Here is a 25,286-nt window from a genome sequence, read left to right as displayed (position 1 = left end):
AATGAAAAAAAAACCACGGTTAGGTGGTAGGTATATAATAATAAATAATACAATTCTGGTCGGACGGACTGCCTGCCGTGTGCCGACACAGAGGTAGCCACAGCCGTGAACTACCGCACTGTACACTGGTTGATAAAGAGATAGTAGTATACTCGTAACAATTAGGATGACACTATGACGGTATAAAGAATGAAAAAAAAACCACGGTTAGGTGGTAGGTATATAATAATAAATAATACAATTCTGGTCGGACGGACTGCCTGCCGTGTGCCGACACAGAGGTAGCCACAGCCGTGAACTACCGCACTGTACACTGGTTGATAAAGAGATAGTAGTATACTCGTAACAATTAGGATGACACTATGACGGTATAAAGAATGAAAAAAAAACCACGGTTAGGTGGTAGGTATATAATAATAAATAATACAATTCTGGTCGGACGGACTGCCTGCCGTGTGCCGACACAGAGGTAGCCACAGCCGTGAACTACCGCACTGTACTGTGTCTGCTGCTAATATAGACTGGTTGATATTTAAAGAGATATTAGTAGTATACAACAATACTATACTGGTGGTCAGGCACTGGTCACCACTCCTGCAGCAAAAGTGTGCACTGTTAATTAATATAATTGTACTCCTGGCTCCTGCTAACAACCTGCAGTGCTCCCCAGTCTCCCCCACAATTAATTATAAGCTTTTAATTTATACATTGATGACTGTGCAGCACACTGGGCTGAGCTGAGTGCACACAGACTGAGTCACACTGTGTGACTGACTGTGCTGTGTATCGTTTTTTTTTTCAGGCAGAGAACGGATATAGCAGAGAGAAGTGAACGGATATATTATATTAAATAAAAGTTAACTAGCAACTGCACTGGTCACTGACTGTGGTAAACTAACTCTGTCTGCGACTCTGCACAATCTCTCTCTATCTAATCTATCTATCTCTATTCTAATGGAGAGGACGCCAGACACGTCCTCTCCCTATCAATCTCAATGCACGAGTGAAAATGGCGGCGGCGACGCGCGGCTCCTTATATAGAATCCGAGTCTCGCGATAGAATCCGAGCCTCGCGAGAATCCGACAGCGTCATGATGACGTTCGGGCGCGCTCGGGTTAACCGAGCAAGGCGGGAAGATCCGAGTCGCTCGGACCCGTGGAAAAAAAAGTGAAGTTCGTGCGGGTTCGGATTCAAAGAAACCGAACCCGCTCATCTCTAATATATAATTCTATATTATATATGGTTATTCTGAGAGAAGAACAAGACGTCTGAGGGATAATGCACAGGTATTTTTACAAAAATTGACATAAATAATTGTAGTAAACCAACCAATGGATGAACTATAATGAGGGCTAAAGGAAAAAGAGGCCCTGGTCAAATTGAAACTAGGTTGGAGGTGCGCCACTAAGCTGAGTTACAGTATTTTTCTAAACGTTGTTAGTGAAAACCACTAGTGGGTTTATCACCAGAAGAAGGCTTTAGTGTGTGGCGCACTCTTTTGAAATATTAATACAATATTAAAACATAACTTTAATTTAATTTTTTTAAATAAATCTCTATAGCCAGGCAAGACAAATCATCTGATAGCCTGAGAGTGCAGAACAATAAAATATTAACCCTGAATTCAAAATACTATGATGATGATAATTCTATATTTGGGTTAGAGTAAACAAAGTATTGAAATACAAATATTAATAAACATAAAAATAATGATAAAGAATTTATAACCAAGCTGTGTGAGTATTTATTCAAAATTTATCAATGCTAGTAGGCTACTAATTCAAGGAATTATTAAACTAGACGAATAATAAATTGGTAGTCCCTTATAATTTCAAATATTATGTTTATTAATATTTGTATTTCAATACTTTGTTTCCTCTAACCCAAATATAGAATTATCATCATCATAGTATTTTGAATTCAGGGTTAATATTTTATTGTTCTGCACTCTCAGGCTATCAGATGATTTGTCTTGCCTGGCTATAGAGATTTATTTTAAAAAATTAAATTAAAGTTATGTTTTAATATTGTATTAATATTTCAAAAGAGTGCGCCACACACTAAAGCCTTCTTCTGGTGATAAACCCACTAGTGGTTTTCACTAACAACGTTTAGAATATATTATATATGGGACAGCTGATAACTGTATATATAATTATATATTATATATGGGACAGCTGATAACTGTACAGTACATATAATTTCATATTATACATATGTCGCCACGCTCATCATTGCCGCGATGCATAGCGTAGCAAGTGTCCCAGCGCCTGTGTGCGCATACGTGCGTATGTACGCACACCCATTGAAACCTATGATGCGAACGCCCGCTGTGGCCAGTCGCAGTGTGGCACGTTCACAGTATAACTGTACATATAATTCTATATTATATATGGGACAGCTGATGACTGTACATATAATTCTATATTATATATGGGACAGATAACTGTACATATACTGTAATTCTGTATTATATATGGGACAGATAACTGTACATTTAATTCTATATTATATATGGGACAGCTGATGACTGTACATATAATTCTATATTATATAGGGGACAGATAACTGTACATATACTGTAATTCTGTATTATATATGGGACAGATAACTGTACATTTAATTCTATATTATATATGGGACAGCTGATGACTGTACATATAATTCTATATTATATATGGGACAGATAACTGTACATATACTGTAATTCTGTATTATATATGGGACAGATAACTGTACATTTAATTCTATATTATATATGGGACAGCTGATGACTGTACATATAATTCTATATTATATAGGGGACAGCTGATGACTGTACATAAAAATCTATATTATATATGGGACAGCTGATGACTGTACATATAATTCTACTAGGGGATTCATCGCGCCCTACGGGCGTTCTTCACACCGTCGGTTGGGGCTACGCCCCGTTAACCCCTGCACGCCTTTGAACATACGCAGGCCGGTAGATAACAGAACCAGAAATGCAGGGCAGTATAGAGGGCATACAGAAATGGGTTCCGGTTCAGAAAAGATAGAGAGGCGTGGGGTGGGGGGGGGATATAGAGAAACGCTGTGCGATCAGTAAAGGATAGGGAGAGTCAGGGTGGTAGGGAGAGGATAAAGAGAGGGAAGGTGTTAGAGAGAAAATACCATTGCAAGAGGCTATGACTGGTTATCACCTGCACGAGCTTCAGCTGTGCTATAATTGTTATTAGATGGAGTATTACCTGATTTTTTTTTTTTATGGCAGTGGGTAAATATTGTAAGGGGGGAGGGCGTGCGATTGTCAAGGGGGCATAGCCCTTTGTGAGGGCATGCAGAGTGGCCGCAGGGCACAATGAATAACATAGTGTAGTATATACTGCTAGTGTCTGCATCATGAAGTACCAGATGACTAACAGCAATGCATTGTAGATAAGACACCCAAGTGCTGTGGCCACAGGTAGCAGAGCCGCTTATACACACAATGGCCACAGGTAGCAGAGCCGCTTATACACACAATACCCCCAGGTAGCAGAACCACTTATACACACAATACCCAACAGGTAACAGTGTCGCTTATACACACAGTGCCCACAGGTAGCAGGGCAGCTTATACACACAGTGCCCAGAGGTAGCAGAGGCGCTTATACACACAATACCCACAGGTAGCAGATGCGCTTATACACACAGTGCCCACAGGTAGCAGAGACGCTTATACACACAATACCTACAGGTAACAGAGGTGCTTATACACACAGTGCCCACAGGTAGCAGAGGTGCTTATACACACAATGGGCACAGGTAGCAGAGCCACGTATACACACAATACCCACAGGTAGCAGAGCCGCGTATACACACAATACCCACAGGTAGCAGAGCTGCTTATACACACAGTGCCCACAGGTAGCAGAGCCGCTTATACACACAGTGGCCACAGGTAGCAGAGCCGCTTATACACACAATACCCACAGGTTGCAGAGGCGCTTATACACACAGTGGCCACAGGTAGCAGAGGCGCTTATACACACAATGGGCACAGGTAGCAGAGGCGCTTATACACACAATGGCCACAGGTAGCAGAGCCACGTATACACACAATACCCACAGGTAGCAGAGCCGCGTATAGACACAGTGGCCACAGGTAGCAGAGTTGGTTCTACACACAATGGCCACAGGTAGCAGAGCCGCTTATACACATAGTGCCCACAGGTAGCAGTGCCACTTATACACAATGGCCACAGGTAGCAGTGTCGCTTATACACATAATGGCCACAGTATTAGTATACTCACAAAAGTTTGGGGGGTTTGGAAAGGGGGTGGGTTCAGTGAGGTGCCTATCCGTGCGGCTGATCAGCCCGATTCAGGGCATCACTTGTAGCGGCTGCGGATGGTGTCCAAGGTGCTACGTGTGGTGGAGGGGTGGGTGTGGGAGGGGGTCCAGAGGAGTTGTGGGTGGCAGAGGGGTGAGTGCAGGGGCACATATGGCGGAAAGGGTGCAGAGGTGCTGTGTGTGGGGGAGGGGTAGGTGTAGAGGGGGCGCGGATGGGGAGTGTAAATGCTGTTGGTGGGGGAGGGGTGGGTGCAGGGGACTGTGGATGAAGGAGGGGGTATGGAGGTGATGTGTGTGTGGGAGGGGTGATGTAGGGGTGTGCGTTTGGAGGTTCAGGGGGGGTGAGCTTAGGTGATGGGTTTCAGAAGTGCTATGGGTGGGGAGGTGTGGGTGTAGGATGGCACGGATGGGGGATGTAGATGTTGTGGATGGGGGAGGGGTTGATGCGGGGGAGCTGTGGATGGGGGAGGGAGTCCGGAGGGGGTTCGGGTGGTGGTCCAGAGGTGTTGTGTGTGGGGGAGGGGCAGGTGTGGGAGGTCCGCAGATGGGGAGGGTGTCTGTAGATAATGCGGGTGGGTAGGTGCTGTGGTTGTGGGAGTGGCGGGTGCGGGGGTGTTGCGGGTGGGGTAGGTGTTCTGGATGGGGTAGGTGATCTGGATGTGCGGTAGCCAGGGGAGGGGCGGGTGCGGGGATAATACGGATGGGGGAGTGGCTCCGTGGGTGCTGTGGATGAGTGAGGGGTGGGTTACAGCGGTTGTGGCGGCCCGGGTGTGCTGCTGCGGTGGGTGGGGGAGGGTGCCGGTGCAGGGATACCGAGGTTGGGGTAGGGTGGGGGTGCAGCTGCGGCGGGTGGGGGAGGGGCAGGGGCGGGGGTGGGGAAGAGGCGGGTATGGGGATGCTGTGGGTGGGGTGCCAGGGGGGGGGGCGTGAGGGTGTGTGGATGGGGTATGTAGATGCTGCTGGTGGTGGAGGGGCAGGTGCGGGAGGCTGTGGATGAAGGAGGGGTCTGGAGGTGCTGTGCGTGGGGGAGGGGTGATGTAGGGGAAGGTGGGGTTGCAGGGGTGTGGGGGTTAGGTGATGGGTTGTAGAAGTGCTGCGGGTGGGGGAGGTGTGGGTGCGGGATAGGGTATGTAGATGCTGCGGGTGGCTGCAGGGGAGCCGTGGATGGGGGAGGGGGTGCTGTGGGTGGTGGTCGAGAGGTGCGGGGGGTGGTGGAGGGGAAGGTGTGGTAGGTGTGCGAATGAGGGAAGGTGTCTATAGATGATGGTGGTGGGGGAGGGGCCGGAGGTGCTGTGGGTGGGGGAGTGGCGGCTGTGGGGGTGTGGTGGGGGTCCTGATGCGCGGCAGGTAGGGTAGGGGCGCTGTGGGTGGGTGAGGGGCTGGTGTGGGGTTAACGCAGTTGGGGAGGGCCAGCTGTGGTGGTGTTGCGGGTGGTGGAGGGGCAGGTGCGTGGGTGTTGGGGGGGAGGGGAGGGGCAGGTGCTCTGTGTGTGGGAGGGGGCCGTTTGCTGGGGTGGTGCGGTTGGGTGGGTGGGAGGTGTGAGGGTGCCATGGTTGCGGGGGCGGGTGGTGCTGCAGGTAGGGGAGGGGCGGGGGTGCTGGAGCAGGGGTGCTGTGCGTAGGGGAGGGGCGGGGGTGCCATGGGTGGGGGGTTGGGAGCAGGGGTGATGTGGGTGTGGGAGGGGTGGGGGGGCTGTGGGAGAAGCTGGTGTGGGAGTGCAGTGGGTGGAGGAGGGGGGGGGTGCTGCGGGTGGTGGGCTGGTGCCATGGGTGGGGGGACAGGTGCGTGGGTGCAGGGGTGCTGCGGTTGGGGGTTGGGAGGCGGCTGCGGGGGTTTCCGAAGGTTGGGGGGGGGAGGGGGTTGCGGGAGCAGGGGTGTTGCGGATGGGGGAGGGGTGGGTGCAGGAGGGGCAGATGCGGTGGTGGTGCGGGTGGGGTGGAGGGTGCAGGGGTGTAGCGGGGGGAGAGGTGGGTATATGGGTGGGGTGGGGGTACCGCGGGTGGGGGAGGGGGCCGTTTGCCGGGGTGGTGCAGTTGGGTGGGTGTGAGGGTGCCACGGTTGCGGGGGCGGGTGGGGTGGGGGTGCTGCAGGTAGCGGAGGGGTGGGGGTGCGGGTGCGGGAGCAGGGGTGGTGTGCGAAGGGGAGGGGCGGGGGTGCCATGGGTGGGGGGTTGGGAGCTGGGGTGATGTGGGTGTGGGAGGGGTGGGGGGCTGTGGGAGAAGCTGGTGTGGGAGTGCTGTGGGTGGGGGAGGGGGGGATGCTGGGAGTGAAGGCGTGGTGTCATGGGTGGGGGGACAGGAGCGGGTGGGGTGGAGGGTGCAGGGGTGTAGCGGGGGGAGAGGTGGGTATGGGGGTGGGGGAGGGGCGTGGGTGCCGCTGGTGGTGGAGGGGCGGGGGTGCCACGGGTGGGGGAGGGGCGGGGTTTGCTGCAGGTGTGGGGGCGGGAGTGCTGCGGGTGGGAGTGGATGTGGGGGGATGCGTTGGGTGTCGCGGATGGGGGGGGCGCGGGTGTCGGTGCTACGGGCGGGGACGGGAGTGCCGCGGGTGGGCGGCCGCGGATGTTGGTGCTACGGGTGGGGGAGAGGGCGGGAGTGGCGCGGGTGCTGGGTGGATGCGGTTGGTTGCCGCGGGTGGGAGGGGGAGCAAGTGCGGCTGTCAGTGTCAGCATTGTCCCCTGAACTCTGCAGTAGCCGCTAGTCTGTGAGGCGGTAGTGTGAGTTCCGCTCACAGTCAGCGGCTGCTCTGTCACCAGGGAGTGTACGGGGAGGAGGGAGACAGGGGACTGGGCGGAGACGGGGAGGGGACTGGGCGGAGATGGGCGGTCAGAGGGAGAGGACTTCTGGTAGATCTGTGCCTGTGACTCTGCCCAGCGTTACGACCAGGTACAGAATCACAGAGTTGGGCTAATATATAGGAGATATTATCTATGGGACAGCTGATGACTGTACATATAATTCTATTTCTGCTGCGGGGTACACTGGGCTCCACAAGGATTAACATCGGGGTGTAGAGTAGGATCTTGATCCGAGGCACCAACAGGCTCAAAGCTTTGACTGTTCCCAAGATGCACAGCGCCGCCTCCTCTATAACCCCGCCTCCGTGCACAGGAGCTCAGTTTGTAAGTTGGTGCCATGCAGTAAGCAGGCAATCAACAGGAGGGCTGCTCCAGCAGCCCATTTTATAGCTTATTTCAGAAGAAAAGAAGAACTTTTGAAGACATCAAGAGCTGCAGCTTTTATGTATGTCACATAAACATCGTTTGCTGCAGTTCCATCACTCCCCCAGCGGCGCTGTATACTCCCGCGCCCTGGTTGCCGGGTAACTACAGCGGAGACTCCGGTGTTGTTCCGTTAGTCACACACACTCGCCGCTGACCTCCGGGATCGTGTGGCCGCAGGTACAAGGGGAGGTAAGGGGTCTCCTTGGTCCGCTGTTAACCGCGATCCGGCGTGACCGTGGGAGGCGGGCCGCACTCGCTGGCGTGGTCACTGTAATAGGGCAGCCGCTCCAATAGTCACTGGGACACAGGGCACAGGTGGGGGTTTTTCTCTCATAAAAACCCCAATTTAAACAAAGCCCGCAGCGCCGGTGGGGAAGCCAGCAGGGGGATAAGGCCTAACCTGTAGCCCCTCCCCCAGCCCCAGGGCGCCATTTCAGTGAATGTTCTCGCCCTGGAGCTGCATATCTCTCCCTCACTCCCTGTCAGCCGCCATTACACGGAGCTGTGCTGTTCCTGGGACTGCTGGGGCAAATCCTCCTTTGTAAAGCCGCCTGCTCGCCAGCGCTGTGCATTTTACAGGACACTTAAGTATTCTACCTGTCAAGGGTGGTCATTTCGAGTTGTGCGCTCATTGCTGATTTTCGCTATGGTGCGAAAACGGCAAAAAAGTGCATGCGCATGGTACGCAGCGAATTTAACACAAAACTTAGCAGATTTACAGAAGCTGAAGCGACATTTTTTCATCACTCGAGTGATCGTAGTGTGATTGACAGGAAGTGGGTGTTTCTGGGAGGAAACTGCCCGTTTTCAGGTAGTGTGCTAAAAAACGCAGGCGTTCCAGGCAAAAACGCAGGAGTGGCTGGAGAAACAGAGGAGTGGCTGGAAGAACGCAACGCGTGCTTGTGACGTCAAACCAGGAGCTAAATGGACCGAGGTGATCGCAATCTAGGAGTAGGTCTGGAGCTACTCAGAAACTGCAAGAAAAAATTTAGTAGCAATTCTGCTAACCTTTCGTTCGCACTTCTGCCAAGCTAAGATACACTCCCAGAGGGCGGCGGCCTAGCGTGTGCAATGCTGCTAAAAGCAGCTAGCGAGCGATCAACTCGGAATGAGGGCCAAGTTAGTTAAGAAAGAGTGCATACATTCAGGGTTGTGTGGTACAAACACCCTGTGATATACATCCAGTATTTACTGTGCTTTGCAGTGGCGGAACTAGCGAGCGGTGGGCCCAGGTGCAACAAAATGCTTTGGGCCCCCCCTCTCATCCCGTCCAAGTTCACCCCCCTCCCCCCAACTCCAAATTAGAGATTCTTTGCATGCTCACATATTATATATATATATATATATATACACACGCAGTGTATATATATATATATATATATATATATACACATACATACACACAATATATATATATATATACACAGTAGTGCAAGTAAAAAAAAATGTTAGTTGAACTGTGAGCACACGCCACAGGCGCGCGCACGGCAACATGGGGCGTGGTCAATGAAAATGGGGGCGTAATACACATATGACCCAAATAGTGCAATGCCAGATACACATATGCCCCCACAGTGCCAGATATGCCCGCACAGTGCCAGATATACACATGCCCCCACAGTGCAAGATACACATATGCCCCCACAGTGCCAGATATGCCCCCACGGTGCTAGATATGCCCCCACGGTGCCAGATACACATATGCCCCCGCAGTGCCAGATATGCTCCCACATTGCCAGATACACATGCCCCAACACTGCTAGATATACCCCCACAGTGCCAGATACACATATTCCCCCACGGTGCCAGATATGCCCTCATAGTGCCAGATATGCCCCCACATTGCCAAATATACATGCCCCCACAGTGCTAGATATGCCCCCATTGTGCCAGATACACATATTCTTCCACGTTGCCAGATATGAGGCAGGGTGACAGGGAGATAGTGGGTGACTGAGGCAGGGGTGACAGGGAGATAGTGGGTGACTGAGGCAGGGGTGACAGGGAGATAGTGGGTGACTGAGGCAGGGGTGACAGGGCGATAGTGGGTGACTGAGGCAGGGGTGACAGGGAGATAGTGGGTGACTGAGGCAGGGGTGACAGGGAGATAGTGGGTGACTGAGGCAGGGGTGACAGGGAGATAGTGGATGATTGAGGCAGGGGTGACAGGGAGATAGTGGGTGACTGAGGCAGGGGTGACAGGTAGAGAGTGGGTGACTGAGACATGGGTGATACGGAGGTAGTGGATGACTGAGGCAGGGGTGACAGGGAGCTATTAAGTGTGCTTGCAGAAATATGGCGCACGCAGTGTGTGACCCTGTCCCAGTGGTTTCCCTCCCTGGCTCTCCGCTCACCTCACCCTGTGGTCCGGGCTCTCTGCAGGCAGTGTGGAAGGGCTGCGAGCATATCTCGGAAGGCCAGCAGCGGTCAGCAGTCGGGATGGAGAATGCAGCGGTGGTGCCCTCCACATGTGGTGCTGTAAGCGGCTGCGTAGTCAGCGTAACGGTCAGGCTGACCCTGGGTGCAATATGAAAATGGAAGAGTGTTGGTTGGGAGAGGTATTCACACAAATAGAAGCAAGGGGTGAGAGACAGTTAAATGCAGAGTAGAGGCAAGGGGCAGATAGAAGCTGTCACACATAGAGGGGATGGGAGAGGGATACAGTTGTCACACACAAAGTTGGGAAACAGAGTTCTGTCACATGGTGGGTTAGGTGATGATACAAAAGTTGTCACAACAGAGAGGGGGACAAGAGACAGAAACTGTCACAACACAGCGGAGAGGGGAAGAGACAAAGCTGTCATAACAAAAGGGAAAGGGAGGCAACATGGGGGGTTGGAGACAGCGGTGAGCAGTGTTAAGCTGTCATGCACTGGGGGAGAAGATAGCTGTGACATGTGGGGGGAGGGGTAATCATGCAGTAAGTCATTAGCAGGGAAGAGGGGGAAGACAGACTGTTGCGCACACAAGAGGTGGAGTAAGAGGGGACACAGGCTGTCACACGGAATGGTGATGTCTGATAGGTGTATTAGAAAGGCTATGTTAGGAAGCTGTCACACATAAGGAGGAGGGGACACATGGTGTGGGAGTCTGATTTTACAAGCTATTAGACACAGGGGGAGAGGGTATGAGAGGAAACAGGCTGTCAAACACAGGAGGGAGGGAGACAGGATGTCACTTGCAGGGGGTCACCAGGCACATGCAAGAGACGGGGTGGCAGGCTATCACTTGCAGAAGGGGGGGGGGGTCGCTAGGCAGAGAGGGAGGCAGGCTGTTACGTGCAGGAGGTGTGGGAGGGGGTCACCAGGCACATGCAGGAGGGGGGGGGGGGGCAGGCTGTTAATTGCAGGAGAGAGGGAGAGGGGGTGTCCAGGCACACACAGCAGATGGGGAGGCAGGCAGTCACGCAGGTGGGGAGTGAGTCAGTGGTCACTTGCAGGAAAAGTAGCACCTCTAGGTCAGTGCCCACGACTCTCCTAAGCTGGTTACCTGATCCTAGCTTGGTTTAGGGGTTATCCTGTGGGCGTTGCTCTGGGTGTGTGCAGGGATTTGCCATTCGATTCTCTGCTGCAGCTGCGCTGTGGTGGTACTGGGGAGGAGCTCTGTCTCGCAAGACAAGGGCTGACAGCCTCCTCTCGAACTGTTAAGAGCTCCTACATTTGTGGATCTGCGCTGCTGGGGGCAGGGCAGACGGCAGCAGGTCAGAAGTTGGGAAGCTGTGGCGCACTCCACTTTTGGCGCTTTAGTCAGTGTAACGGTCGGGCTGGCCCCTGCTCCTCCCCTGTACTCGGCTGGCGGAGCTTTCCAGAATGACGTGATCGCGTCACAACGCGATCGCGTCATCCACCGGGCCGAGCGGAGGGAGGAGGAGGGAGGGGGAGAGAAGCCCACCGCTGTCAAAGGGCCCAAAGCCAGCGGCATTTCACCTCTTCACTGGCATGCCACTGAAGAGGTGAAATGCCGCTGGCTTTGGGCCCCTTGACAGCGGTGGGCCCCAGTGCAAGGCACTGCTTGCACAGGCGGTAGTTCCGCCACTGGTGCTTTGTTATATCTATTGTTAACATATATAGCTATACTGAGTATTACTTTGTATTGCATGTCCAGTGCAGTTTTATGGTGCACAATTTCTGCATGGTACATTTGTGACTATATATGTGTGTGTGCATGTAGCTGCTACGTGGCTGCCATATTGAGTATTTCACTCAGCCTGCTACTCCTATATTCTGTAACCTGAGGGGGCTAAGGGTGTCAGGTTTTCTAAATAATATAGGTATTTCCCAGTTTGTGCTGACAGGAAAGTCACACTTCACTGGGAGTTCTTGCTAGGTATATCGCTGCTAAAAATTGTACCAGGTTGCCCAATATTGTGCTTATTGTTATGTCAGCTACACGAGGCAACGGAGCTGGGGCTTCTCCCACATTGCGTGGTGATGATGCCGCAGACATTTTGGAGGAAATTTTGGCAGCAGAGAGTTCAGGTTCAGGGGGTTCCTTAGCCCCCAGTGGGTCCGTAGTACCGGGGGCGGGTGTAGTACGGGTGACCGGCAGCATACCGACGCCGGGATCCCGGCGGGGAGGGGCGAGTGCAGCAAGCCCCTTGCGGGCTCGGTGGCGACCTGCGGTCGCCACGGGTTCTATTCCCACTCTATGGGTGTCGTGGACACCCACGAGTGGAAATAGTCCCTGTTGGTCGGCATGCCGACCATCGGGATAGTGAGCCGTCGGGCTCACTGTCGGTCAGCCGACCGGCGGTCACATGACTTCCACCCCCGGGGGCAACAAATGACCCACCTTGGGCTTCCTTTTCCAGCTGTTAAACACGCTTGTAACTAAACTTGCGCCCCCTGTGGGACCACCTGTGCCAATGCAGCAGTTTATGGTCCCTGCAATTAATCCGCCATGGGCAGATCAAATCTCCACTCAGTTACAGCAATTGAACAGGTTACTGACTAAATCTAAATCTCACTCTCGCCCACCTAAGACGTCTTCTAAACAGGCTATTACCTCCTCACAATCCACTGCTATCCCGGACACATCCTCTGAGGAGGATGGTGCATACACTGACCCCACAGACACTGACTCAGATGCTTCTGATGGGGAAGGGAAGTCAATTGTGGATGTCCCTGATTTGATTGAGGCTATCAGGCTCATTCTTCAGGTCTCTGATGAACCTGAGCCTGAGGCTGTCTCTAAAAAGCCGGACAGATTTAAACGTAAGAAGGTGGTTAAACAAGTTTTACCTCATTCTCAACACCTGGCTGACATACGTCAGGAGTCCTGGGTAAATTCGGGGATGAAATTCACACCGAATAAGAGACTGTTGGCTCGCTATCCTCTCTCTGCGGAGCTATGTAAAAATTGGGAAACTCCTCTGCCCGTAGATTCTCATGTGGCACGCATGGTAGTTTCCTCTGCTCTGCCAGTAACTACCGTCACCTCTCTGAAGGAACCGACGGATAGACGTGTGGAGGGTTGTTTGAAAGCGATTTACACCCTAACAGGGGCTGTGCATAGGCCAACCATCGCAGCAACTTGAGCTGCTGAAGATGTTGAGGTGTGGGCTCAGGAACTAGAGGCGGAGCTGCCTTCTAATGCATCTGAGCATGCTCGACAATGTCTCTCGTATATTGCCACGGCTTCTCTGTACCTTAAGGAGGCGGCCTCCGATGCCGGGGTGCTGGCGGCCAAGGCTGCTACTACGTCCGTCTTGGCCAGACGTATCCTTTGGTTGAGATCCTGGTCGGTGGATATGGATTCCAAGAAAACCCTGGAGGTGCTTCCTTTCAAGGGAGACATTCTCTTTGGAGAAGACCTCAATAAGATTGTGGCTGATCTGGCTACTGCTAAAACAACTTGCCTACCTAGTACAGCTCCTTCCACGCAGAAGGCTAAAAGTACTTTCCCTCGGCCCTTTCGTCCTCCAGGTAAAGCAAAAGGTCAGGCATACCCAAAGCAAGCTCGTGCTTCCAGACCTGCCTAGCCCAGACCGAAGCGAGCCTGGGCTGCCCGTCAGCCTGCTTCCAAAACTGACAAGCCTGTTGCATGACGGGGCGGGCCTCCCCCTGGGGGATCCCAGGGTGGGGGCCGACTTCTAGGTTTTGCCCAGGAATGGTTGAAGACCACTTCCGATGCCTGGGTAAGGGAAGTCGTCACTCGAGGTTACGCCGTATCCTTCAAGAATCGTCCCCCTCATCGATTTTGCCTGACATATGTTCCTCTGGACCCGACAAAGGCAAACACTCTGCATCCGGTGGTACATTCCCTCCTGTCCACAGGAGTGGTAGTACAGGTGCCTCTGGCTCAGAGAGGCAAGGGGTACTATTCACCACTGTTTCTAGTCCCGAAACCGAATGGGTCCTCGCGGCCCATTCTCAATCTGAAGTCCTTGAACAAGTATATGCGGGTCTCCAAGTTTCGTATGGAAACTCTGCGCTCTATTGTTCTGGCATTGGAGCCTTGGGACTATATGGTCTCTCTAGACATACAGGATGCCTACCTGCATATTCCTATTGCAGTGTCTCATCAGCAGTACCTCAGGTTTGTGGTGGGCAATCTTCATGACCAATTTCAGGCGTTACCCTTTGGTTTGACAACGGCTCCCTGAGTTTTCACCAAAGTAATGGCGGTCATGACGGCTACACTCCGCCGTCAAGGGGTCAGGATCCTACCGTACTTGGACGATTTGTTGATCATGGCAAATTCCCCAGAACTTCTCCTGTGTCATCTAGATCTGACAGTCCAGTTCATGAAAGCCCACGGGTGGCTGGTCAACTGGAAGAAATCCTCCCTGGTTCCTACTTGGAGCATGGTACACCTGGAAGCGTTAATGGACACTCACAACCAACTGTTGTTCTTGTCTCAGGAGAAAGTCCTGAAGCTTCAGGACAGGATTCGATGCAAGTGTCGGCAATGCAAGTGCTAGGTCTCATGGTGTCGGCTTTCGACATGGTGAAGTATGCTCAATTCCCTTCTCGCCCTCTGCAGAAGTTAATTCTGACCAAGTTGGACGGCCTGCCTCTCTGGATCAGATCTCACAAGATCTCCTTGTCTCCGGAGGTCCGCCTGTCACTGAGCTGGTGGCTTCAGGACCAACGATTGAGCAGGGGCCGTCCCTTCTTGATATCCAACTGGGTCCTGCTGACGACGGATGCCAGTCTGAGAGGTTGGGGCGTGGTGTTGGAGCAACACTCTCTTCAGGGTCGATGGACCAAGGAGGAGTCTCTACTCCCGATACATATTCTGGAACTGTAGGCAGTGTTCAATGCATTGACAATGGCCCAGCATCTAATACAGAACAGACCTGTTCAAGTACAATTGGACGCCACCACGGTGGCATACATCAATCATCAAGGCGGCACTCGAAGCCGCATGGCAATGAGGGAAGTATCACGGATTCTTCAGTGGGCAGAACGCCATCTTCTGGCCATATACGCAGTGTTCATTCCTGGGGCCCTAAACTGGGAAGCGGACTTTCTCAGTCATCAGGACGTACACGCCGGAGAATGGAGCCTCCATCCAGAGGTATTTCAACTTCTCGTGGACAAGTGGGGCCTTCCAGATGTGGACCTGATGGCGTCTCGACACAATCACAAGGTTCCGGTCTTCGGAGCAAGGCCAAGGGATCCTCAAGCAGCGTTCGGGCATGCTCTGGCAATCCCATGGAACTTTCGGTGTTCCCTCCGGTGTCACTCCTGCCCAGAGTAATACGGAAGTTCAAGCAAGAAGGAGGAAACCTACTTCTGATCGCTCCAGCGTGGCCCAGACGGCACTTGTTCTCCGATCTACAGGGCCTCTCGCTAGATCGTCCCCTTCTACTTCCACAATGACCAGACCTCCTCGTTCAGGGCCCTTGTGTTTACCAGGACTTGGACCGTCTGGCTTTGATGGCATGGCTCTTGAAGCTTCCGTCCTGAGGGCCAAGCGTGTTGAAGGCCCGTAAGCCGGCTACTGCTCGGATTTACCATAGGGTCTGGAATGCTTACTTTACTTGGTGTGCGTCTCACAATCATGACGTTTTCAAGTTTAGCACGGCCAAACTGTTGGCCTTCCTACAACAGGGCCTGGACTTAGGCCTGCATCTGGCCTCCCTCAAGGTTCACTTTTCTGCCTTGTTGGTTTGGTTTCAGAAAAAGATTGCTGCCCTTCCGGATGTTCATACATTCACTCAGGGCGTGTTGCGGATTCAACCTCTTTATGTACCTCCTGTGGCCCCTTGGGATCTGTCGGTGGTACTGGAGGCCTTGCAAGAGTCTCCATTTGAACCTCTTGCCTCTGCTGACCTTAAGTGGCTTTCCCTTAAGGTGCTGTTTTTGCTGGTTATTGCTTCAGCTAGAAGGGTCTCGGACTTGGGTGCCTTATCCTGTAAGTCCCCCCATTTGATTTTTCACCGTGACCGGGCGGTTCTTAGAACGCGGCCAGGTTATTTATCCAAGGTGGTGTCTTCCTTCCACCTTAACCAGGAGATTTTGGTTCCGGCCTTTAATTCTCCTGAGTTGTCTTACAAAGAGCGGTCTTTGTATGTGGTACGGGCTCTCCGTATCTATGTGAAGAGAACATCCTCCATTAGGAAATATGATTCTCTGTTTGGTTTTCACAAACGTGGCTGGCCTGCTTCCAAGCAAACTCTGGCCAGATGGATTAGAATGGTGATTACACATGCTTATGTACAGGCTGGTCGTCCAGCTCCTGCTACCATCAAAGCCCATTCTACTTGGTCGGTTGGACCTTCCTGGGCGGCCCACCATGGTGCGACCCTTGAACAATTGTGCAAGGCGGCTACGTGGTCCTCAGGGAACACGTTTATAAGGTTCTATGCCTTCGATACTTCCGCCTCCCAGGAAGCTTCCTTTGGACGCCGGGTTCTTGTGCCCGCTACAGTCGTCCCCTCCCATAAGGAACTGCTTTAGGACATCCCCGATGTTAATCCTTGTGGAGCCCAGTGTACCCCGCAGCAGAAAATGAGATTTATGGTAAGAACTTACCGTTGTTAAATCTCTTTCTGCGAGGTACACTGGGATCCACAAGGCGCCCACCCCGACGCACTTCGCTTCTTTGGGTTGGTATTGGCATAGCCGCTGACACCCTCTCCTGTGGTGAGTGTGTGGTGTAATTCGCTACGAGCGATTGTCGTCTCTAGTACCTGCTACTGCATTGGACTGGTTAACGAAACGAAACTGAGCTCCTGTGCACGGTGGCGGGGTTATAGAGGAGGCGGCGCTGTGCATCTTGGGAACAGTCAAAGCTTTGAGCCTGTTGGTGCCTCGGATCAAGATCCTACTCTACACCCCGATGTTAATCCTTGTGGAGCCCAGTGTACCTCGCAGAAAGAGATTTAACAATGGTAAGTTCTTACCATAAATCTCGTTATCTATGGGACAGCTGATGACTGTACATATAATTCCATATTAGATACAGAATTGCCCCCAACAGGTACCCTGGACACTGACACTGGGTTTGCATACAGCAGTGATGGGCGACTCGGACACTAACCTGGGAAAAAGGCAACAGCGAGGAACGATACAAGTGAGACGCGCCGTCCATCCCACCATGCAGCATTGTGCGCAATCTGCAACTTTATACCAACTGGACGCAACAAAGATACAAAGCCTAAGCACCTGGTGCACTACACATGGGCTTGTATGCAGCAGTGATGCGACACTGATGCTGAATTACCACACACAGCTGCGTCCTCATACACCTGTGTCTTCTATGTCATATGGACGAGACATGTGGCGCAATTCCCATGCTGGACACTTTTTACACAATTTTGCAACGTACTTGCCTGTACTGTACTTGGTACTCAGAATTAGTGCCATGGTGCGGCTAAGTCGTAAAACCCATGGTGCCCTAAGAGGGTGTGATTTGAGAATCGGTGTATGGGGGCACAGCTGTAGGTACCAAATTACGGGAATTGCTCTGCGTGATGGAACATCTAAGTCACACCATGCGACCCATGCCCTATGGAGCACGAAAGGATGGGTGATTGATGATATATGGGTATGCGTATATGGGGTGACTAACGATATATGGGTATGTGTATATGGGATGGCAGATAACTACATTACATTACATATGAGACATAAGGGATATCAGCGGTACATACAATTACATCTCTCTATAAGGAAACACATGAGGAAATGACCAGTATAACTGATAGGGATGTATGATGAGGTGTAATATAAATGTGATACAGGTATATAGATACAGTGTATATAATGTGTGGTGTCACCTCTCTTCTCCTCTCTCCCATTGTTACACCACTGAGTACAGGACAGTATAATGTAATGAGACACATGAGGAAATGACCATTATAACTGATAGGGATGTATGATGAGGTGTAATATAAATGTGATACAGGTATATAGATACAGTGTATATAATGTGTGGTATCACCTCTCCTCCAGATCCTCTCTCCCATTGTTACACCACTGAGTACAGGACAGTATAATGTAATGAGACACATGAGGAAATGACCAGTATAACTGATAGGGATGTATGATGAGGTGTAATATAAATGTGATACAGGTATATAGATACAGTGTATATAATATGTGATGTCACCTCTCTTCTCCTCTCTCCCATTGTTACACCACTGAGTACAGGACAGTATAATGTAATGTAATGAGACACATGAGGAAATGACCAGTATAACTGATAGGGATGTATGATGAGGTGTAATATAAATGTGATACAGGTATATAGATACAGTGTATATAATGTGTGGTGTCACCTCTCTTCTCCAGATCCTCTCTCCCATTGTTACACCACTGAGTACAGGACAGTATAATATAATGAGACACATGAGGAAATGACCAGTATAACTGATAGGGATGTATGATGAGGTGTAATATAAATGTGATACAGGTATATAGATACAGTGTATATAATGTGTGGTATCACCTCTCCTCCAGATCCTCTCTCCCATTGTTACACCACTGAGTACAGGACAGTATGATGTAATGAGACACATGAGGAAATGACCAGTATAACTGATAGGGATGTATGATGGAGTGTAATATAAATGTGATACAGGTATATAGATACAGTGTATATAATGTGTGGTGTCACCTCTCTTCTCCAGATCCTCTCTCCCATTGTTACACCACTGAGTACAGGACAGTATAATATAATGAGACACATGAGGAAATGACCAGTATAACTGATAGGGATGTATGATGAGGTGTAATATAAATGTGATACAGGTATATAGATACAGTGTATATAATGTGTGGTGTCACCTCTCTTCTCCTCTCTCCCATTGTTACACCACTGAGTACAGGACAGTATAATGTAATGAGACACATGAGGAAATGACCAGTATAACTGATAGGGATGTATGATGAGGTGTAATATAAATGTGATACAGGTATATAGATACAGTGTATATAATGTGTGGTGTCACCTCTCTTCTCCTCTCTCCCATTGTTACACCACTGAGTACAGGACAGTATAATGTAATGAGACACATGAGGAAATGACCAGTATAACTGATAGGGATGTATGATGATGTGTAATATAAATGTGATACAGGTATATAGATACAGTGTATATAATGTGTAGTGTCACCTCTCTTCTCCTCTCTCCCATTGTTACACCACTGAGTACAGGACAGTATAATGTAATGAGACACATGAGGAAATGACCAGTATAACTGATAGGGATGTATGATGAGGTGTAATATAAATGTGATACCGGTATATAGATACAGTGTATATAATGTGTGGTATCACCTCTCTTCTCCAGATCCTCTCTCCCATTGTTACACCACTGAGTACAGGACAGTATGATGTAATGAGACACATGAGGAAATGACCAGTATAACTGATAGGGATGTATGATGAGGTGTAATATAAATGTGATACAGGTATATAGATACAGTGTATATAATGTGTGGTGTCACCTCTCTTCTCCAGATCCTCTCTCCCATTGTTATACCACTGAGTACAGGACAGTATAATGTAATGAGACACATGAGAAAATGACCAGTATAACTGATAGGGATGTATGATGAGGTGTAATATAAATGTGATACAGGTATATAGATACAGTGTATATAATGTGTGGTATCACCTCTCCTCCAGATCCTCTCTCCCATTGTTACACCACTGAGTACAGGACAGTATGATGTAATGAGACACATGAGGAAATGACCAGTATAACTGATAGGGATGTATGATGAGGTGTAATATAAATGTGATACAGGTATATAGATACAGTGTATATAATGTGTGGTGTCACCTCTCTTCTCCAGATCCTCTCTCCCATTGTTACACCACTGAGTACAGGACAGTATAATATAATGAGACACATGAGGAAATGACCAGTATAACTGATAGGGTGTATGATGAGGTGTAATATAAATGTGATACAGGTATATAGATACAGTGTATATAATGTGTGGTATCACCTCTCTTCTCCAGATCCTCTCTCCCATTGTTACACCACTGAGTACAGGACAGTATGATGTAATGAGACACATGAGGAAATGACCAGTATAACTGATAGGGATGTATGATGGAGTGTAATATAAATGTGATACAGGTATATAGATACAGTGTATATAATGTGTGGTGTCACCTCTCTTCTCCAGATCCTCTCTCCCATTGTTACACCACTGAGTACAGGACAGTATAATATAATGAGACACATGAGGAAATGACCAGTATAACTGATAGGGATGTATGATGAGGTGTAATATAAATGTGATACAGGTATATAGATACAGTGTATATAATGTGTGGTGTCACCTCTCTTCTCCTCTCTCCCATTGTTACACCACTGAGTACAGGACAGTATAATGTAATGAGACACATGAGGAAATGACCAGTATAACTGATAGGGATGTATGATGAGGTGTAATATAAATGTGATACAGGTATATAGATACAGTGTATATAATGTGTGGTGTCACCTCTCTTCTCCTCTCTCCCATTGTTACACCACTGAGTACAGGATAGTATAATGTAATGAGACACATGAGGAAATGACCAGTATAACTGATAGGGATGTATGATGAGGTGTAATATAAATGTGATACAGGTATATAGATACAGTGTATATAATGTGTGGTGTCACCTCTCCTCTCCAGATCCTCTCTCCCATTGTTACACCACTGAGTACAGGACAGTATAATGTAATGAGACACATGAGGAAATGACCAGTATAACTGATAGGGATGTATGATGAGGTGTAATATAAATGTGATACAGGTATATAGATACAGTGTATATAATGTGTGGTGTCACCTCTCTTCTCCTCTCTCCCATTGTTACACCACTGAGTACAGGACAGTATAATGTAATGAGACACATGAGGAAATGACCGGTATAACTGATAGGGATGTATGATGAGGTGTAATATAAATGTGATACAGGTATATACATACAGTGTATATAATGTGTGGTGTCACCTCTGTTCTCCAGATCCTCTCTTCCATTGTTACACCACTGAGTACAGGACAGTATAATGTAATGAGACACATGAGGAAATAACCAGTATAACTGATAGGGATGTATGATGAGGTGTAATATAAATGTGATACAGGTATATAGATACAGTGTATATAATGTGTGGTGTCACCTCTCTTCTCCTCTCTCCCATTGTTACACCACTGAGTACAGGACAGTATAATGTAATGAGACACATGAGGAAATGACCAGTATACAGTGCATCTGGAAAGTATTCACAGCGCTTCACTTTTTCCACATTTTGTTATGTTACAGCCTTATTCCAAAATGGAATAAAATGTTTTTTTTTCCCCTCAAAATTCTACACACAATACCCCATAATGACAATGTGAAAAAAGTTTTTTTGTGATCTTTGCAAATTTATTAAAAATAACAAACTAAGAAATCACATGTACATAATTATTCTCAGCCTTTGCCATGAAGCTCAAAATTGAGCTCAGGTGCATCCTGTTTCCACTGATCATCCTTGAGATGTTCCTATGGCTTAATTGGAGTCCACCTGTGGTAAATTCAGTTGATTGGACATGATTTGGAAAGGCACGCACCTGTCTATATAGAGTCCCACACTTGACAGCTATATAATGTCCCACACTTGACAGTGTATGTCTGAGCACAAACCAAGCATGAAGTCAAATCGCTGGAGCTAGAGAAAGACCCTTCTTGCCTTAAAAAGTCCACTATCATCCCGGTCCCCAAGAAACCCTCTATCACGAACCTGAATGACTACAGACCGATAGCACTGACGTCTGTGGTTATGAAAATGTTTGATCGTCTGGTTTTGAATCACCTTAAAACTGTGACTGGTCCCCAATTGGACCCCCTCCAGTTTGCCTATCGATTGAATCGGTGAGTCGAAGATGCAGTCAACCTGGGCCTGCACTACATTCTACAGCACCTAGACATTCCCGGTAACTCCGCGAGGGTCCTATTTGTAGATTTCAGCTTGGCCTTCAATACAATCATCCCCAGCATCCTCCACCCCAAATTACTTCGGCTACTGGTCCCTGAAGCTACCTGTTCCTGGATAGTAGGCTTCCTGATAGATAGGACACAGGTGGTGAAAGCGGGGGAATTCACCTCTCAAGCGCAGTCCATTAGTACATGGGCCTCTCAGGGCTGTGTCCTCTTACCCCTGCTCTTCTCCCTGTACACAAATGACTGTACCTCAGAGGCGCAATCAGTAAAGATCATCAAATTCACCGACTCACCACCGTCATCGGCCTCATCAAGGACGGGGACGAACCGGCCTATAGACGGGAAGTAGACCGGTTGGCCCAGTGGTGCAGTGACAACAACCTTGAGCTCAACCCCCTCAAAACTGTTGAGATGATAGTGAACTTCAGGAAGAAGTCAGCTAGTGCACCTCCGCTAATGATTGCTGACAGTGTGGTATCGCTAGTAGACTCTTTCAAGTTCCTGGGGACCACAATCTCCCAGGAACTTAAATGGGGGTCCAATGCTGACGCCACTGTCAGCAAAGCACAGCTGAGGTTGTTCTTCCTCAGGCAACTAAGGAAGTTCAGCATCTCACAGAAGCTTCTGCTCCTCTTCTACTCCGCGATTGTAGAGTCGGTACTGTGCTCCTCGATACTGTCAGAACCGCAGAGAAGATCATTGGGGCCGACCTTCCCTCAGTCCAGGACCTGTACCTGTCCAGAGCTTTAAAGCGGGCAACAAAGGTAGTAAAGGACCAGCTACACCTCGGCCACAGCATGTTTAACTTGCTTCCTTCAGGCAGGCGTTACAGGGCTATCCCTGCTGGGTCCACCAGAAGCCTCAAAAGTTTCTTTCCCCAAGCGGTCCGCCTGCTGAACTCCTGAACATTGACTGACTAGACGTACATGTAACTTACTTGTGTCCCTACGGTATACCTGTCTGTCTGACTTTACTTGCCCCCCACCTGCTTATCTGTTACCTACTTGGCGGTTGTATAGCAAACCGAAGACAAATTCCTAGTATACGCAAGTATACCTGGCCAATAAAGCTGATTTTCATTCTGAAGACCTCCGAGAGAGGATTGTCTCGAGTCACAAATCTGGGGAAGGGTACAGAAAAATATCTGCTGCTTTGAAGGTCCCAATGAGTACAGGGGCCTCCATCATCCGTAAATAGAAGAAGTTCAGAACCACCAGGACTCTTCCAAGAGCTGGCCAGTCCTCTAAACTAAGTGATCAGGGGAGAAGGGCCTTAGTCAGGGAGGTGACCAAGAACCCAATGGTCACTCTGTCAGAGCTACAGCATTCCTCTGTAGAGAGAGGAGAACCTGTCAGAAGGACAACCATCTATGTAGCAATCCACCAATCAGGCCTGTATGGTAGAATGGCCAGACGGAAGCCACTCCTTAGTAAAAAGCACATGGCAACCCGCCTGGAGTTTGCCAAAATGCACCTGAAGGACTCTCAGACCATGAGAAACTGGTCTGATGAGACAAAGTTTTAACTGTTTGGCGTGAGTGCCAGGTGTCATGTTTGGATCAAACCAGGCACCGCTCATCACCAGGCCAATACCATCCCTACAGTGAAGCATGGTGGTGGCGGCATCATGCTGTGGGGATGTTTTTCAGCGGCAGGAATTGGGAGACTAGTCAGGATAAAGGGAAAGATGAAAGCAGCAATGTACAGAGACATCCTGGATGAAAACCTGCTCCAGAGCGCTCTTGACCTCAGACTGGGGTGACGGTTCATCTTTCAGTATAACCGATAGGGATGTATGATGAGGTGTAATATAAATGTGATACAGGTATATAGATACGGTGTATATAATGTGTGGTGTCACCTCTCTTCTCCAGATCCTCTCTCCCATTGTTGATGTGTCCCTTCAGCCACTCTATACAGGTATTCTGCAGATAAATCCTCTGTCTCTCTATCTCTTGTACATCTGGTCTGTTCCATCTCTGTGCAGTGATCTGAGCCTCGTGCATGGTGGGGATATAGATCCAGCTCTCTGTGTCCAGGTGAATGAGATCTCTCCCGTCATATCCGTACTGCTGATACCCCGCGGTGCTGCCGTCATCTCTCAGCTCACAGCTGCGCATCATCTGGAAGGAATGGAGACCTGCACACAGCACAGGAACATGTTACACGGGAGCAGTATATGTGCTGTCATGTCACGTGTGTAATGTGTAGTATACAATGTGTGTGATATCACGTGTGCAACATGTAATATTCCATGTTTGTAACATCACGCGTGTAATATGTAATAGTGTTTGACATGTCATGTGTAATATGTAATATGGATATGTGACATCACGTCTATAACATATAATGTGTCTGACATCACATGTGTAACATATAACATGCAAAGTGTGTGACATCACGTGTGTAACATGTAATAATGTGTGACATGTCATGTGTAACATGTAATATGCAATGTGTGTAACATGTTACTGGGAAGACACCAGGTCACATGATCTGACCATCCAATAGGAACAGGAATAAGAGGATCAATCACAGTGTGAGGAACACATTTATATTCTATCACTGAGGAGAAGCTGCTCATCACTGATTGGCCGATAAAACAGCTTGCCATTTAGTGTAACCAATCAGCTGTGAAGTCTTCTTGCAGGTAGCTTATTGGCTGCAGTTTCCCTCCAATTTGTAACAACCAATCACACTGAGTTATAGACAGTAGTGGATGGAACCATTGTACAGAAGAGGAGGTGGTGGTGGTGGTGGGGGGGGGATCAGTCACTGTATGGCATGGTGTAAGATGTCACCAGTATATAATCACAATATAATAAATCACAGGCACAGAACATACGGCCCCTGAGGTCACCTGCCCCAGAACATCAGTAACAATGGTTAGAAGAACATGAGGTAAAATCATTTATCACCTACACGTCTACTTGTTACTAATGTGACACTGGAGTGTATGTAATACTCAGAGCAAGTTACTGATGTGCTGCAGCAGGTTACTAATACCGCTTTTACACCCAAATAGCGGGTCGCAGCCGGGAGCCTGACACGGGTGCTACCCGGCTGCGACCCGCGTCAGCCCCCTTTCACACTGTACTCAGCAACCTGGCAATATGCCGGTGACGCAATGGGGGCGGCGCTTGGAGATCACATGATCTCCAAGCGCTGCCCGGCGCGCCCGCACTTAGAGTGTAAACGGGAAGCCGGGTCGTGCCGGATTGAACACGTGTTCAACCCTGCAAACTACCCGAGTTGGAATACCGAGTCACTCGACCCGGATTATTCCAACTCTGCCCTTTTACACGAGCAGCGACACGGGTTATGCACGTTCATGTGCAATAACCCGTGTTATATGCGGCCGGTGTAA

General features: G+C 49.4%; 1 protein-coding gene across 1 annotated transcript in view; it reads right to left on the bottom strand.

Annotated features, from left to right (window-relative positions):
* Nucleotides 1-25,286, bottom strand: part of LOC134949965 (class I histocompatibility antigen, Gogo-B*0102 alpha chain-like) — a 288,485-nt gene that overhangs the window by 193,766 nt on the left and 69,433 nt on the right. The window contains exon 3 of the mRNA XM_063938645.1: nucleotides 23,781-24,059. Within this exon, the coding sequence (XP_063794715.1) occupies nucleotides 23,781-24,059 (279 nt within the window). The remainder of the gene's footprint in view (nucleotides 1-23,780; nucleotides 24,060-25,286) is intronic.

The sequence above is a fragment of the Pseudophryne corroboree genome, chromosome 8 (genome assembly GCF_028390025.1).
Source record: "Pseudophryne corroboree isolate aPseCor3 chromosome 8, aPseCor3.hap2, whole genome shotgun sequence".
Lineage (NCBI taxonomy): Eukaryota > Metazoa > Chordata > Amphibia > Anura > Myobatrachidae > Pseudophryne > Pseudophryne corroboree.
Note: the sequence above shows the minus strand (reverse complement) of the source record. Positions and strands in the feature narration are given on the sequence as shown.